Source organism: Salminus brasiliensis, chromosome 7, assembly GCF_030463535.1.
Source record: "Salminus brasiliensis chromosome 7, fSalBra1.hap2, whole genome shotgun sequence".
Taxonomy (NCBI): Eukaryota; Metazoa; Chordata; class Actinopteri; order Characiformes; family Bryconidae; genus Salminus; species Salminus brasiliensis.
In genome coordinates this window covers 26,185,660-26,202,190 of record NC_132884.1, presented here as the reverse complement: position 1 = coordinate 26,202,190, position 16,531 = coordinate 26,185,660, and the positions used below count along the sequence as shown (strand labels likewise).

General features: G+C 37.6%; 1 protein-coding gene across 1 annotated transcript; it reads right to left on the bottom strand.

Moving 5' to 3' along the window:
* Positions 1-9,081: 9,081 nt before the first annotated feature.
* Positions 9,082-11,929, bottom strand: rgs4 (regulator of G protein signaling 4). The gene is made up of 5 exons (XM_072683039.1): positions 11,810-11,929; positions 11,437-11,547; positions 11,057-11,118; positions 10,249-10,412; positions 9,082-10,152 (listed from the first exon to the last, which is right to left on the bottom strand). The coding sequence occupies exons 1-5, from the start codon at positions 11,851-11,853 to the stop codon at positions 9,907-9,909; spliced, it is 627 nt and encodes a 208-aa protein (XP_072539140.1). The 5' UTR covers positions 11,854-11,929; the 3' UTR covers positions 9,082-9,906.
* Between the last annotated feature and the right edge of the window lie 4,602 nt (positions 11,930-16,531).

The window sequence follows — 16,531 nt, the reverse complement described above, 5'->3', positions numbered from 1 at the left end:
CTTTTTATTGCTATATAGAACCATTTCTTTTAGTAAAGAGTACTTGAAGAACATTTGTAAGAGAGGGAGTGAGGGTAGGTGAAGATGAACAGCAGTAAAAATCTCTTCACCATCTTTCATCAATGTTGTATCAATGTAAGGTGATTACTGATAAGACTGGTGACACAGTGGACGCTCAGCTCACTACGCCAGCTGTGGAATTCACAACCACTCCTGGACTGAAGGGTCCTGTCTGTCTCTGTGCCAGCCTTTTCCACCCCTGTCTGCTTCAATACCAGCTCCAGTGGTTTTGGCTGGACCTGCTACAGTGCCAGCGGTTCTGGACACTTTTGCCCCTGTCCTAGCTACTCCTGTCTCTCTGCCACAAGCTATGCACTCCAGTGTGCTTTGGCTAAGCTCTGCTTCTCACCTGGGGCTCATCAACAGCCTCAGCTGTGGCTCATCTCAAGACTCATTAGCCTTTCCCTGTATTGCCTGTTTCCCTCTGCTTGCTTGTTTTTGACCTGGATTACAGATATGCCTGCTCTGTACCTGCCTGCCTGCCTGTTTCTTGACCCCTGCCTGCCTGCCTGCCTGCCTGTATGATGATTATTGGACCTAATAAATCCACTCTGCACATGGCCTGCCTCTATCTGTTAATTATTAGAGCCTACATACTGAATCATAATATTGCCTATTTATGTATTTTACTATTGACACCATAGATTTTAAGAAAATATGGTAATTCACCTTGGCTTAGCTGTATGTTGGCTATTGACTACCAATGTTGTTTCCCCCTCCACCTCTCAGGTCAAATTTGCACCCATGGTAATAAACCTTAAGCTCAACACTACAAGGTCAGCATTGTGGCTTGTTTTTCTATACCATCAGGATATTGTCCTGGAAATCCTTGCAAAAAGGGAGATTCAAGCTTGCCATTAGTATGTGTCTTTAACTAAAAACAAGCCAGGATGTTCTCTGTACTTATCAAAGATATACTACAATTATACTTAAGTATACTTGGCTTATACTGACACATATTCAGAAGAGTTTAATTATTGTACTAAATCTTGTACTAAATTTTTTGCTCTTAAAAAAGTATAACTAAGTATTCTGGCCATGTACATGAGGTTTTAGTATACTTGGTTTGTGGTTTGAGGTGGGGTGGATTTCAGAGAGGCTGCATAAGACAAATTTTAATATTAACCTTCTCTAAAGACTGTGTATTTGAGGTGTTCTGTTTTGAACTTGAAAGCCAATTTAAGTTTAGTTAAAATGCTATTATTTTTTGGCATGCAATGCAATATTTGTTTAAAACATTCGATTCATAAAAAAAAAAATACGTTCTTAATATTTTGGCCTTTTAAATTTTAGTCCACTGGTAGTGTTTATAATAATTAACATCAAACTTATCTAAAGTTAAAGGTAGATTTTAAAATAAAGAAGATGATACCTAAATAGAAACTAGTAGAACAATTTACTGTGTAAAAATAAAAAAATCTAAATAGTAAACATGTCAAGTTACAGTAAGTAGACTTAAGTGTACTTCCATAAGGTAAAAAAAGCAGGATTAAAGCATATAACAGATAAACTAACAGGAAACCTACTAAAAATCACTTTTAGTAAAGCTGCATTACAAAATAAAATGTACTTGCAAACTAGTTGTGTACTCAAAGTTTACTGCTCTTACACACGTAGTACACCTAAAAGTATGCTTTTAGAAACTAAAACATGGACCAATTTAGTCCTAAAATAGTACACTTACAAATATACTACTAGTACATTGATATTAGTGTACTTACAACATCATGTATACTGATTTAATTTATTCACGATTACAATAAAAAATGAACTTTATTCTTTTTTGTTAGGGAATACACAAAGCCACAGTTATTTGGCTTCATCAATAGGGTTCACCATGGCCTAATGCAAAGCCACCAAAGCAATCCAAGCTCAATGTTCACAAGCACTTCCTACTCTCACACACACTACATCACTAATCAAGCTGATCAACAGTAGTGAGGAAGCACATGTATAAGAGAAAAGGTCAGAAGCTTGGTGAGACAGATTGTGACAGATCAGATTTAAGATTTATGTCTGATGAATGCAAGTGCGGGTGTGTGAGCGTGTGCATGTTTCACATCATGAACTGAAGCCCTCAAAGCTTGTACATGACAAATTCATTACAAGACCTCCCAAATGGAAACCAGTGAGTTCCAAAAACACACAACCAGAACCAGAAACCAAGCAGAGAATGCACAGGGGCCAGATGTGAGGCTAGATAAACTGCTGTAAATGTCTGCTTCTTTTGTATAAAGACCAGACCACTCACTGTGCAGAGTGAGAGTAGAAGTACACTGAATGTACTGCTTACCAGCCTGATTTAGGCAGAAAACAGGTTAAGTCTCATGTTAATTAAGTAGGCCTCAATGTTAAGAGCAAGGCCATGTTTTCAGCCACATTAAAGCCAACCTTAAAACAAGGTTGGCCTTATTTTACCTAGTTAGTTTAGATCCCTGATCATATTAGGCACAATTCATCAGGCCATAAAATGTAAAAGTCAAACTTCTTCAGTGTAATCTTTGATCAAAGTATAATGGCATTTTCCTGCCTCACAAATGTCTTCTGATTACATCACCACGCACCATGCACATGCAGTTCATTTGTAGATGATTAAAAATCTCTCAGACTATCAGTAATATATCAACGTTATATCAGAGAAGTAGAGTCGGAACACATTGAGGTAAATATCTTTGTCAGTTGGTAGACTATGCACTTCAGTTGCATAGTATTTATGTTATATACAACATACCATATACAAATGGTGGACTAAAAACTAAAACTAAAAACAATAGTGGAATCTCGGCACTGTCTCGGTCTTGTCTTGGACTCAACCTCAATTGTTGTCTTGGTCTCGAAAAATCACAGTCGAGACCACCTCACAATGCATCTATCATTCTTGAACAATAGGCACATTTAAAAGTGTACAAATAAATCAATGTGTTTAACAGCTCAACTCTCTACTTCCTCCATTATAGCCACTGTACACCAGTGCAGACACACTACACGGTGCCATTTAGAATCACATGGTATAACATAGCAGATACTGGACAAAGCAGGCCTATCTTAATACTAATGTTATTATTATGTTTTCACAAGTATTAATAAAATGTGAGATGGTTGCTGTTGTGTTATATTCAGTTGGCTTTATGTGGTGATTCACACAATTTATGAATAAGGCTATACAATAATATTAATTAATCATATTTTAGACTAGGTTTTATTTGACAGAAATTGTGCTGAAATATAATGGTATTTGGTTTTTTGGGGTTTTTCATATTATGAAAAAAAACTCCCAGGTCTTGAATCCAACTCAATGTGTTATGATCTTGGTCTTGACTTGGACTGAGCTCCAGTGGTCTTGACTACAACACTACTGTATAGACGCCTATAAAAATCTTTTCACTATAAACTGCGAAAAAACCCTTTAAGCATAAAAAATAGTGCTGTGATTGTCAAGAGTAAGAATATAAGAGTAATAAAAGCTAATAACTAGAACCCTGGCCCTAATCTGGCCATGGTATTTGTTTTTGTAAGTGTGTGTGTGTGTGTGTGTGTGTGTGTGCGTGTATATGTTTGTGTGTGTTATGGGGCTGTTTTTGCAACCTGACCCCCTTCCCCCCATGTAAAGCATCCTTGGGTTTGTAAAAAAACACTTTATAAATTGAATGTATTATTATCATAACCCTAACCTTAACCTAAACCTCACCCTAACACTAGTTTAAATACTAACAGTAACCCTAACGCTGTTGAGGACCGACAGTTTCATGTCACCAGGTTTGTTAATAATTTGTGCATATCTCAATCTATCTAGTCAATCTATAAGAGGTTGACTACATATTTTTATTACATACATATTACATGTATGTAATTATTACTACATATTATTACTGCTGCTTCCCTGTTTTGCTACTGATATGTTACTAAATACAACCACTGAAAACATTAGGCACATTTATCAACCAATGATGTCAAGTTTTGTGTCCAAATTCCTTCCACAACCCCCCCCCCCCCCCCCCTTTTATTATCAAGCATAAAATAACACAGCATTACTTGAAAATACAGGAGAAAGGAAGGAGAATATGCATAATTGCTTTTATGACTTTATGACTTCTTATTCATGTCCAGTGTCATTTAGCCTATTTGTTAGCATTGTGGTACCATACTCAGTAGACTACAACACTGCTTGTCTATGCTAGTTGGGTTTTAGCATGTCAAGGAGACAACACATACCTTTTAAATCTTGATCACTTTAGGCATTTTTTCTTCAAAAAGCCGTCGTCATGACTGTGCTAATGTACACGGAACCATCAAAAGCAAGACTGCAGTTTAAATCAGAGGAAATGCTACATATGATTTTGTTCTGACTGAATCTCTCATTTTTCCAGGCTTGTAATTGGGTAATTGCCTTTATTTAACTAACTTAATGGATATCTGTCTGATTGACTACATTGCTAAGTTCCCATATGCACTAGGTTTAGCTGGGTGTGCGGGAGTGTATGTGTGTTGCAGGCTGACATTTCAAAAGCTGCCTACTCTAGTGATCAAGCAGGTCCTGTCACACCTAAGGCCACAGGGCAGTGTGTAATTACATCAGGCCCTGTGTTGCACTGTAATGAGTAGCCTGCAGTCGTCCAGCAACATCCAGGCAGAGAATAGAGAACAGAGGAAGATAAGCCTTTCAGGAAGAAAAAAAAAACACCCAGACCCTCTGTTCTGCCAGACCCCTATTTTTTCATCCACTTAGCTGTTCAGGCTGTCTTATTTCCTTTGAAGCTGTACAGAGTGCCTTTGACCTCACAAAGGTACTTGAAACAAAGATGAACCATCTACATGTAGTATCTGTGACTGGTTATTGGGGTTGATTTGATAGGCTTATTAACTATTACAATGTCAACATACAAAAGAAACCTGAACCATTATCATCCTTCAGTTCATTATTTAATGGATAACAGATCTGCACTCCTAACATCTAGCATCCAGAAAAGGTTCTCTCGGGCAAAGGCACAGAAGAACCTCAATACCTGATCTGTATAATAATTTATTTTATGAACACAGTCCAACTGTTTACCAGCCTATGACTTTGGTGGGTGCTTTCTAAGAAGCATCAATTGCTAGATCCTTAATTGTTAAAACCTTGAGACAGATTATGTATTGGTCTACCATTTCTGTCCTATCAAACCCTGCACTGGATAATGCTATCATTGTGTTGATTTTAGTTTTTTTATTCTAAATGCAACCAATCCCAGAGGATTCCAACATCCCACTTTGAAAACCATGGCTCTAAAGAACCTTCCATTAGCTGGGTCTTTAAAGTCCTGCAAATGATTGTGTGAATGTGAAGGCATGTTAATGTTTTTCAATACTGAAAATATCAATATTGAACCTTCCCCTGCTCACAAGCTAGCCTTGGCTTAACTCAGCACAAAGGTTCTGTTTAGTATAAAATGGCATTTTCAAAATGTTTATTGCTTTCCTTGGTCTGTCACATTTTCTCAAATCAATATCTTGTGTCAACTAAATTTGTCCTGAAACTGAAAGAAGCACATCCTGCTTCTTTTAAAACAATGAGACGTGCCACATAGTCTTTTAAAAGCCATTGCCTAAAGGCCCTTTAAAACCTCTTTCCTCAAGCTCAATAGTAAATATTCCATAATCCATATTCCAGAATGGAAATTGAATTGGAGTATATATGTATGTAAGTGGATAAGTATAAGTGTAACAGCATAAGTGATGATCATGTTGTTACTAATAGAGAAACATAGATTAATCTGAAAATATTTTTGTGCTTGTGGAAAGAGGATAAGCAGTAACTAGGGTGAAGGGTTAGGAGTTTTACGGGCCTTTTTTCTTACACTTTACATTATAATCTTTTGCTCACGGTTTCAGGTGTGCGTTATGATGTGTTTAATGCATTTTATCTTGCCAATAACTGGTAACTAAGACCCTGTACACCTGGTCACTTTATGTGACTACAGGCAAATTTCCCTATGTTGAATCAACACTGTCGATGTTACACGGCATTCAAATATAATCCACGATTACGGTTTAAAATGTAAAATTAAACGGATTACCATAATAAAAATAACTTTACTTTCCATTACTTTTGGAATACTGTTTAGAGGCCATATATTCAAACAAAGACAAATGAAAAACGTAACATTTACATTCAGATGAAGCTGTTTTTTGTCTGCCATACAGTCTCATGTCCACATCAAACAATCTTGTGTCCACATGAAGCAAATCCCTTGGCTATCTGTAACACTGTTACACGTATTTCATTATTACCCAACCCTGACTGCTAATTACTGGCTGCTACTTATTACATTACAACAGTGGTTATAAACTTCATGTATCACTGCAATAAGGCCATTAATTTGTGGTTGTATGACTGGTCTTAAGTGACAAGACTATATAACAGAATATAAGTCAAAATGATCTGGGAGGTTTAGTTCAGTGCTTAGTTGTTACTGTATAGAGGTATATATTACAACAAGTACATGGTATAATTCTGTATAATAAATTTATAGTGTAACAAGTACAGTGTTTAATATTAGCAGCTAGCTATTTACAACTATTATCCCTTAATATAATACCTCTCTACGCCGAAGTGTCATGAGTTTTTGTGTTGTATCTGTCTCTGTAAAAGGCATTCACACCTGGATCAAATGTATGTTGTCTATTCATTTGCAGTTCATTTATGACCAAAAGGCTACTGTATGTTAAACACTCTGGAAATAGCGTCAGACCTGATGCAATGCTTACTATTTGTCACGCGGCACACTCTAAACATCCGACGTCTCATTCCCAGCAGTACTCATAGTGCACCGTCTATGTGAACAAAACAAATCTCCAGACCTTTCCGCCATTGCTGAATCATCATGCGGCATGGTTATTTTTTCTCCTTCTCCAAATTCAAAAGAAGGACACACTAGAAGGAGCTTAGATCAAAACATTCCCATCACAGAGGTTTCTCTCATTAAAATGTTTTTTTTTTCTCATGCTTTCTGCCCATGGACTGCCTTTTCCCATCTCTCTGCCACCCACTAGAGTCTATAATCTGATAGACGGACGTCCTTCCCTGAATATCCCTACTATATACACACACTCTGAAAATCAACATCTCTCCACAACAAGCCCACTCAAGATGCTGGATATAACTGAGGGCCTCCAGATAAATATGTTGTTGTGCTGAATACAGACAGGTTGAAAAAACAAAACAAAAAAAAAGCTTTAAACGTTAATGTTTTCTGTGTCATGAGATTACAGAATAGGATAATCTCTTTATTGAGTTGTGTCTATTCTTTACTGCTGGAGAGAAACTAATATTTGGATGGGTCCAACTCTTGCATGAGACTTCCACTCTTGTACGTCATTTGGAAACAGTGGTCATCACAGGCCAGAAATTACGTTTAACCCAATTTAGGCATTCTAAATGTGGGTCTTTGTAGTTGTAAACATATATAAATCTGTAATGAAAGGCCAAAAAAGGACAAGACGGGTGAGGGTAAGTGTCTATAAAATACAGCTGTACAGTCACCTCACAATAACAAAAGGCAGGACTCTATTCAGAGTCTATTTTCAGCAACAGCTCCGCTTGTGAAGAACACTTGGAATCAAATCAAATTTCATCCACTGTCCTCTAGTCCATGGAAAACCCAATGACGTGTTGTTGGTGTTGTATCTCAGGCTATTTTCTTTGCTCATTAAACTGACTAAAATACCAACCTTTAAATCAAATCTCAGCAAATCCCCAAGTGCCTTCCCAGGATTGTGTGTGGATCAATCCCTGTCTTCTTTATCTCCACACTCCAGGGTAGCCACAACCTTCATGAGTGCAAATGTCCAGATCCTTTTAGTGAGCATGTTGGGGAAACTTAAAAGAACCCTTAGCTATAGGAGGTAATATTCAGGCCAGGAAATCTCAGTCCTTGCTGAGATTGCTCATTATTTCCCTTGTTTATAAATAAATGAACTACTATAAATCGGAGGCACTGAAATATTTTCAGTGTATGACTTTGGTGTATAAAAATCATCACTGGAAAATATCAGTGAAAAATGTGGAAAGAATGGAAATGGTGAAAATGAGGAATTAAGTCCATTTTGGGATGTGCTTGTGTGCCTTTGTCGCCATATTGAACTGATGCCTCAATGTATGGCATAAAATAAACCCAATACATTCAAAAACTTTTTTTTTTATTTATGAATTATGCACTACTGGTTTAGGCTATACACCCAAAAAAGCTGTTAAAAATCTTATGCCATTCCTCTAAAGCAGTAAGTCTCAAATCAAACCACAGGCACACCCAGGTGGCCTGCATTTTTACTTTATCTCTGTGTGTTGTTTGTTGGGTTAACGCAAAACATCTGGACCATCTTAGTCTTTCCTGAGAATCAGTTTAAGAACCACTGGTTTAGAAGAAACTGATATAGTGGCACAGAACTTTTACATCATGTAAATATGTTTTCAACTTTAAAAACACTCATTGCAGAGGTTATGACTAAAATTTGGGAACAAATTGGAACAAAATGAACAAATTAAAAGGTTCCTCGATTTCAAACAACAAAGTGTTTTAGAAGGAAGTTAAAATTGTTCATTCCAACCATCATCATATTGCCTTAAATCACTGAGCTAGTTAAACTTAAAAGACTGCATTCTTGTTCTGTTAACTTACTATTTTACGTTCATTGCTAACTGTCTAAAGTAAAGCCCCTTTTTTTCACAGTAATACACTCAAGCTTATTTTTAATTTCTGAAAGTGCAGTAAAAAAAGTGTGGTACACACTCCATAAGTAAACAGAGAGCTTAACTAGCAGACAGTACAACTCAAACTACAAGTCACATTGGATTGATTGTGATGTAGTGTTTATCTATCTTTAATATTTTAGTGTTATTTTCAAGATTGAATCTGGATAAGCCAAGAAGATCTGGTAACTTTATGTAAATAAGGATCTTTTATACTTGGCCTCTGCGCATTGCTTACTGTTGGGAGTTTTTTTCTTTGTTATTTTATCTTAGACACAAACATTTCAGAGACCAACTTGAATTAGATGTTTTCTTTTATTCATAAATATTACAATAAATATGTGTAACACATATCAGTAAACAAGTATGTAAACGAACAAACACCCATTTATTCTTTTGAGTAAAGATGAAAGTGACATTACAAGAGAAGAAGACAGAAATAACATCAGAATTCACAGCACTGTGGATCGAGCTGACGTTGTGTAAATACAGCTTATAACATTCGTTCTGCATTAAGATTTTTTCATTTAAGGCCCATATTTTTTTTAACACCCAACTAATAACAAACGTACTAACACGTGTTAACTCACAATATTGAAAAGAATGAAAAAGATGAGAGTTCACATGTGTGTATTAGATGGGTTTCTTCCTCCGACAGGACTGTCCATCAGCTCAGACAATGACTCAAACACATGCGGATTAAACACAGATACTGCACCTTGCCAACCTTTCTCCAATCTGTAACAGTCACTTAGTTGTAAACTCAGTCATTGTAACTCGTTTTTTTTCCACTTTAAAATCTGATGGGGTTTAGAATGTGACTAATCTTCCTGTTCAGTGTGTACTTTCCTATTGAGAGCAAATTTACCTAAATAATTTATAGAGATGGAATTTGTGAATTATTTGGTCAAACTGAGAAAATACTTAAAGCCAGAAAGCACAGCTGAGAAAACAATCAATGCACATCCTCATCCATTGTTTCTGCTTCATAGTCGGGGAGTTTGTTAAGCGCTGGCTTATGCCTCTATTGGCTCTCCTCACAGAAGTGAAATTGGTCCGCCATCGTCAGCCTGAGAGGTGGTTCTCTTCTCAGGTTGTGGTTGGAAATGAAGGATTGAAGTTTAAGCACAATGAGGCAGGAGGCATTGGCTGAACTCTGAAAGGTTGCCTTTCCTCTCCAAACCACAGCGTTTTTCATCGCTGGGAGGATGGCACAGGTCAAGGTACAATTTAGACCTCAGAAAGCGCCTGTACGAATCGTTTTCCATCAGCGTGAATATCTTATTCTGGGCTTCGTCAAAACAGCTTGCGTCACACTTTTCCAGATTCCTTCTTGTTTCTTCCCTTGTTGCCGAGTCCAAGTTGACCTAAAAGGTGTTGAGATCAGTTGCACATTTGAGTACATTGAGAACATATGATGCACTTTAAGAATTGGCTCACCCAAGCAAAAGTTGGCATCTCACCTCTTTTGGAGAATCAACGCTGACATACTGGTCAAAGACCTGTTTGGCTTTGGCTTCCATCTGTTTTGCAGGAGTCCTCTTAAAGTCCTCGCAAGCCTCCCAGAACTCAATGTTCTCCTGGCTGAACTCCGACTTCAAAAAGGCTGTAAATGCGGCCCGCCCGACTGAAAGAAAGAAACAAAGATTTGATCAGTTGAATCCCGTCACTCGATTACACCTGCCTTCATGATTCCTCTCTCAGCAGACCAGGCTTTTTTCCATTAACTCGGAGCAAGTCGTAAAATCTTACGTCATGTAAACGGACTTTGTCTCTGACTATCTAACTTAATTCTCTGGGGAAAGGGAAGGGTGACGGGGGTGGTGGCGTAGGGGGGTCTGGAGGCCTCTAAGGACGTTTAGAAAACGAAGGGGTCAGCGTCCAAGGTCTGGGCAGATTCTCAGAAAGCCACGGCTCCTCAGCTCTGTCCCTCTGGTGGTTGACCCCTAAGGGCCTAACAGAGCAGAACATGCAGGCTATTTAGGGGCCACCCAGGGCAGGCTGTGGACACGTAGCACACGTTCAGAAGCCTGAGAAAACAGCCGCAAGGCGAGCTGAGTCAGAGCCACAAGCACACGCTCTCTTAAAACAAGAACATTAAATGTGTCAAGGGCACCGTGACAGTGAATCTGAGTGTCACATTAATCAACAATCATCTCACCACAGCGACTTCTCCTTTGAGCCCCGTTATGGCTCTGAAATTACCTGTCTAATCAGGATTATTTTGGTTTGAATGATTCATTTTTTTAGTTTCATGAATGTGACACTTACCTTCATTTTTAATCAAGGTGTTAAATGATGTTTTCCATTTCTCAGCATCAACAGGAGTGATACTATAAAAGCAGGAAAAACAACATGTAAACCAGTGTTATTGTTGCAGTATTGTCTTACAGGATAAAATGCAGGAGATGTATTAATGTTATAAACTGGAAAGACTTTGAGTTGTTATTTATCTCTTCAATTAATTTCCAATTAAAGTCTAATTTCACTGCTAATTCTAAAATCCTTCATTCTCCTCAGAACCTAAAGCCATGTAAATCACAGCAACAAAATTCCTCTAAAATCACCCGTGACAACTTAAAAACCATGACTGATTTGAAGGTTGCACTGCGCTCTTGCTCTGTATGGCAATGTGTTATTTTAAGCGTCACCTTTTCACTGCAGTTGCCTTTTCCTTTTCTTTTTCCTTGGCATGCTTTTGCTCTTGAACAGGCTCAGGCTTCTGAAGCAAGAATCCAATCTTGTGCTTTATGTCTTTGGCGCTGTGGAAGACATATGCGTAAAAAGAAAAAGGGCCATCCGAACATTTCAATGGTATTTTAGGTCAAGATAAGCTCACTTTGACAACTCCTCATGAAAAAAGAAATGCTGTTGGAGCTCTCACCATCTACTCAAGAAGCACAATCTTGTGTGCCGACTATATCTCTTTTCTATAGAGAATAGATATCTCCTACATCTGCCATTTCAATAAATCACATATATCCATGCAAGGCTAAAGCCACAAGGATGTGAGGAGGTCCATACCTTTTTAAGCATGTTGCAGGTAGTGCTGCCAGTCCCTTACACATGCTGGCGGTGAGCAAGAAATATCCAACCAAGAGAGAGAAGCGTTAGTCGGTCAAGGAAAGGATCCTCACAGTCTTAGAGCAGTCTCCTCCTCTATCTCTTGTTTTATACTGCTGAAGCCCTGACTACAGTGCAGCGAGCCAATCACAGCCCAGGTTCTCTGTGAGTGTGTTTACACACTGCTGCACAAAGGAAACTAGAAGTGTGTTGCATTCACTTCCAGAAAGAAAGGGTTATTTGTACTGCTATTTGTAGAGCAGATGATGACTTTTGTTTTAGGAATGACTACTTAAGCTGTTACTATTATGTTTTTGTGTGTGTGTGTGTGTGTGTGTGTATGTGTGTGTGTTAGTGTGGACAAGTCTAAGCCTGGAAAACGGCATTCATTCATTTGAGAATTGTGTATGAATAATTACTGTACAATAAAAATAGTTTTTTAGCATATCAAAGTTTATTGGTTACATACACAGTCCGACACGGTACAGCCAGTAGTGAAATGGTTTGATGGCAGTCCAATTATATAAAAGCAAGATTATATAAAAAGACAAACAAGAGTTCAAACAAACAAGTAGGTTCAAAATAGAACTATAAGACATAGAATATGACGGAACATACAGACATGCAAATATATAAAGAAAATTATTACAAATTATTTGCATTAAAACTGTAAAATGACATTTTTTGAAGATTCGTTCAGAATAAATTAAATAAAGACACAATAAAAACACGCATCTTATATATATGATATTATATATATATATATATTTATATATATATATATATATATATATATATATAATATTTCAGGAGAAATAAAAGCTCTAGGATTGTCTACATTGTCCTATTAAGATCAATGTAAATGTACAAATGTAAAATACCAGTCAAACCCCTTAAAGAAACTAATTTATCTGACTGTACCGTGTTTCTAGATAGTAGATAGTTTCTAGTTAGCTTAGTTAGTTCTGTGTGTAGTTTCTACCTGTTTGTTAATTATCTTAGCTACAGTAGTACAATAAAGCTAACAAAACTGGTAAGTATATTCTATCTACACAATCTTTCTAGCATGAGCTCAGAGCTCACACCATTTCTGTATAAGTCTGTATGTATATATTTATTCCCCCTTTTTTTAATATCTTATCCCTACATTTCAGTTTTCTATTTCTTCACAATTATTAAATGCTATATTAAGCAATCCAGGCATAAAGTTGTCCACACTTTTCCTCCATGGCGCTTCACTCAGATCTCTATTTCACATCTTAAACACATTTCCTCTTTTAAATACCATGCTGTTACAGTGTCCTTTCCCACTAGACTCTACATCAATATTCTCTTTCGCTCTCCTGGTCCATTGGGCAATTTCATTAATGAACTGGACGTTCTCCTGAGTAGCCTAACTTATTCTCCTTGGCGAAGAAGGAGAAGAAAATGGAGGAAATCACAACAAGACTCTGACCTCTGCTTTTATCAGGCTCTCCTTTCTAGTGTTACAATGGGAGTAATGGCTGTGAAATCGTTCTTCTACAAAGAGAAACTGGACGCATCAGCATCTGATCCACACAAGCTCTTCACCATTTTCTCATCTCTCCTCAACCCTCCTATTCTCATCACCCATCCACCTTCAAGACAGCCAGAGTGGTACCTATCTTAAGGAAGCCAACTCTGGACAGCCTTGACATTTATAAACCAATGTCTCTTCTTTCTTTCCTCTCAAAGGTCACTCAAACAGTCTATAGGACCATGTCTGGCTTCAAAGCGGCGCACTTCATAAAAACTGCTGTCTCCACAGCTTTTAATTCAGTGGACCACAAGATCCTCCTTGCTCTGCATGGCGATGGTTTGTATAGTACCTGGAGGAGCACTCTTAACTCGCAACATGGCAGGGGGTACATCTGCTCCATGTAAAATCTCCACTGGTGTTCTACAAGGCTCAGTGCTTGGTCCTCTTCTTTTCTTACTCTACACTCACTCTCTCTGAGAAGTAATATTTTCTCATGGGTTCTTTAACCACTGCTTTGCTAATGACACTTAAATCATCCTTCGTTGATGTCTTGTCTTGGATGGCAGCTCATGACATTAAACTCAACCCAAGCAAGACAGAGCAGCTTAAGCTTCAAGTATGGCTCGGCTAGACCCACCATCCTTTAAGATGCACAACGACGAGCATGCAGCAACTTTCTGTCCTGGCACTTTCTGTCTGTGATGGAACAAACTTCCCCTGGGTGTCCGAACAGCAGGGTCGCTCGCTGTCTTCAAATGCGGACGAAAGACCCAGGAGTACTTAGGTGTAGTGTATGTGGAGTACTGTGTATCAAGGTGTTCATCCTGACTATCCTGACTTTTTGATCTAAGCTTAGAGGTATCTTTTGGATCCTAGTCTACACAAACTAGTATATTAACTAGTACATTAAAAGGAAACAGTGAGGCACTTTGTAAGCCGTTCTGGATTGGAGAGTCTGCTAATTGGCTTAAATGTGAAATGCGAGGATCCAGACTCAAATCTGAATGAGGGTTGGCCAAGTAACTTACATTCCAGTAAACATTAAGTAAGACCTTAGTCAGAATAACTTAAATTTGGTGGCTAAATGGATTGTGGGACAGTGTAGTGTGACCTAATATGCTTGCCATGCTGTACAGATTTTGTGTGGCAACAATTGCTGATCTAGCAACAATTGCTGTGAGCACTCTTCTCGGTTGTTTTGACAAAAACAACAACAGCAGTTAATTTGCACAGTATGTCCTGTATTATTCCTGACATGAAGAGTTTCAGAATGTAGGGCATAATAGTGTTTGAAGGTATTAAGTGAAGGCAATATGTATCTAAGATTAAGGGTGTGATGTCCGTTAACTCGCCAATGTTCTGGGACACCACAGTCTAATAAAATTGTGTGTGACTTCTGTGACCTCTCATGACAAGCCTGTGACAAGTCATTTAACTGACATATTAGGACAGAATAACAGTGATACAGTGATACTTACTGAAGGTAACCGATGGCCTCAAAACCATCCCTTGAAGGTAATCTGACTGTGCAAAGTAAAATATGCTCTTTAGGCCATGAGACCTGGAGATGATATCATTATTAGACAGCCTCTATTACCTCAGCAAAGTGCTCCATTAAGTGTGCATAAATAAGAGCTTTCTCCTGAACCAGCCTGCTCACTGACTCACACGTCTCCCCCACACATGTGTCGAAAATGGTGCTGGTGGTGTTGAAAAATGAACCACTAAGCCTGAGGGCGAATAGATAGATTTGACCTAGAGGTGATGTTCTGGTTCAAATACACAGTGCCATAACTTTAATTGAGAACACTATGTATTTCTGTATTACCACATTGTCCCACCACTGTTGATTCTTAGCAAATGAATTACCTTACTAAGATAATAGAATCATTTGGTGTTTAAATATTAACATAGGTTATATTTCATTCCTTTAATCATATCTTTCATAAGACATAATGAGATGATGTTTATTGTTCTATCCCATGTTCCAGGCCTCACATTCATAATGTTGTTTGCAATACAGAGTGTTTGAGGTACTGTACAATAATGTTGAGATGGGATTTAGTATTTGATATGATCTGACACTCTATTTCAATTCTGTCGATATTGTTGCTGTCACAATATAATTTTAAATTATTAAATTACTGTCATTTTGGGACATTTTTATTGGCCCATTCACCGTGAAATATTAACACAATTTGAAACAACAGGTTTAACTTACATTTACATTTACATTTACAGCATTTAGCAGATGCTCTAATCCAGAGTGACTTACAACAGTGTTTCACTATTTACTCAAGAATAACCTCCGCTAGTTTGAATAGACTAAAAATTCAAGATATCTCTAAGCCTAGACACTACTAAACACAAGTCAATATGTAGACCATAGTACTCTACTATTCGCCCAAGTACTCTCGGAAGAGGTGGGTCTTCAGTGAAACTGCAAAACCACTTTACTAATAAATAAATAAATAAACCTAATTTACATCACATCGAATGCAATGACAATATACAGCAAATTCAATGAAAAGGTTTGCATTTGAATGTGGAAAGTGTCATTTTTATGTGTATTGTAAGCTCCTTCTGCATCTGCACTTATCATGATTTAGTCCATGTGTTGGCTACCTAACACTAGGCTGACCAGATGTCCTCTATTGTCCAGACATGTTCTCTTGTTGAGATGTGAAAAATGCATCTGGTTGGGATTTTTAAATTGTGTAAAATGTCTGGAATTGCTCATTGTCTTCATATCAGTTTGGCTTTTTCTTATTTATGTATTTGTTGTTGTTTTTTTACATTGGCATGACAATAAAAGGTTGTAAAAATAAAAATATGATTTCTTTTTATTATTTTATTTGTGAGATACTTAAGTTAAAATAAAACTAGATAATTTGGTCATATAGGCTAATAATAAATGAACATTTATTCGTTTTGGTAAATAAGTGTTTATGAATTAATTTTCATTAACAAACGTTAACGTGCATGGTTTTAGAGATATTTAACTCCCTCCTAACCCTCATAAACACACACACACACATACACACACTGCCACGGTTCTACAAGGCCTACTTGAAGCCCCCCAGCAACAGCATCCTGAACATGAGGGATGCCCATGTGTCCCCAGTTATCCCGTAAAAGAGCATGCCACTGCTGACCATACATAAACCCCATACAGTTTGAAA

Coding starts and splice junctions, on each gene's coding strand:
- rgs4 (XM_072683039.1), bottom strand. CDS start 11,853: ATGTGTAAGGGACTGGCAGCACTACCTGCAACATGCTTAAAAAG. Junction 11,548..11,809: donor CCTGCAACATGCTTAAAAAG/GTATGGACCTCC, acceptor TGTCTTCCACAG/CGCCAAAGACATAAAGCACA. Junction 10,153..10,248: donor GCGTTGATTCTCCAAAAGAG/GTGAGATGCCAA, acceptor AACACCTTTTAG/GTCAACTTGGACTCGGCAAC.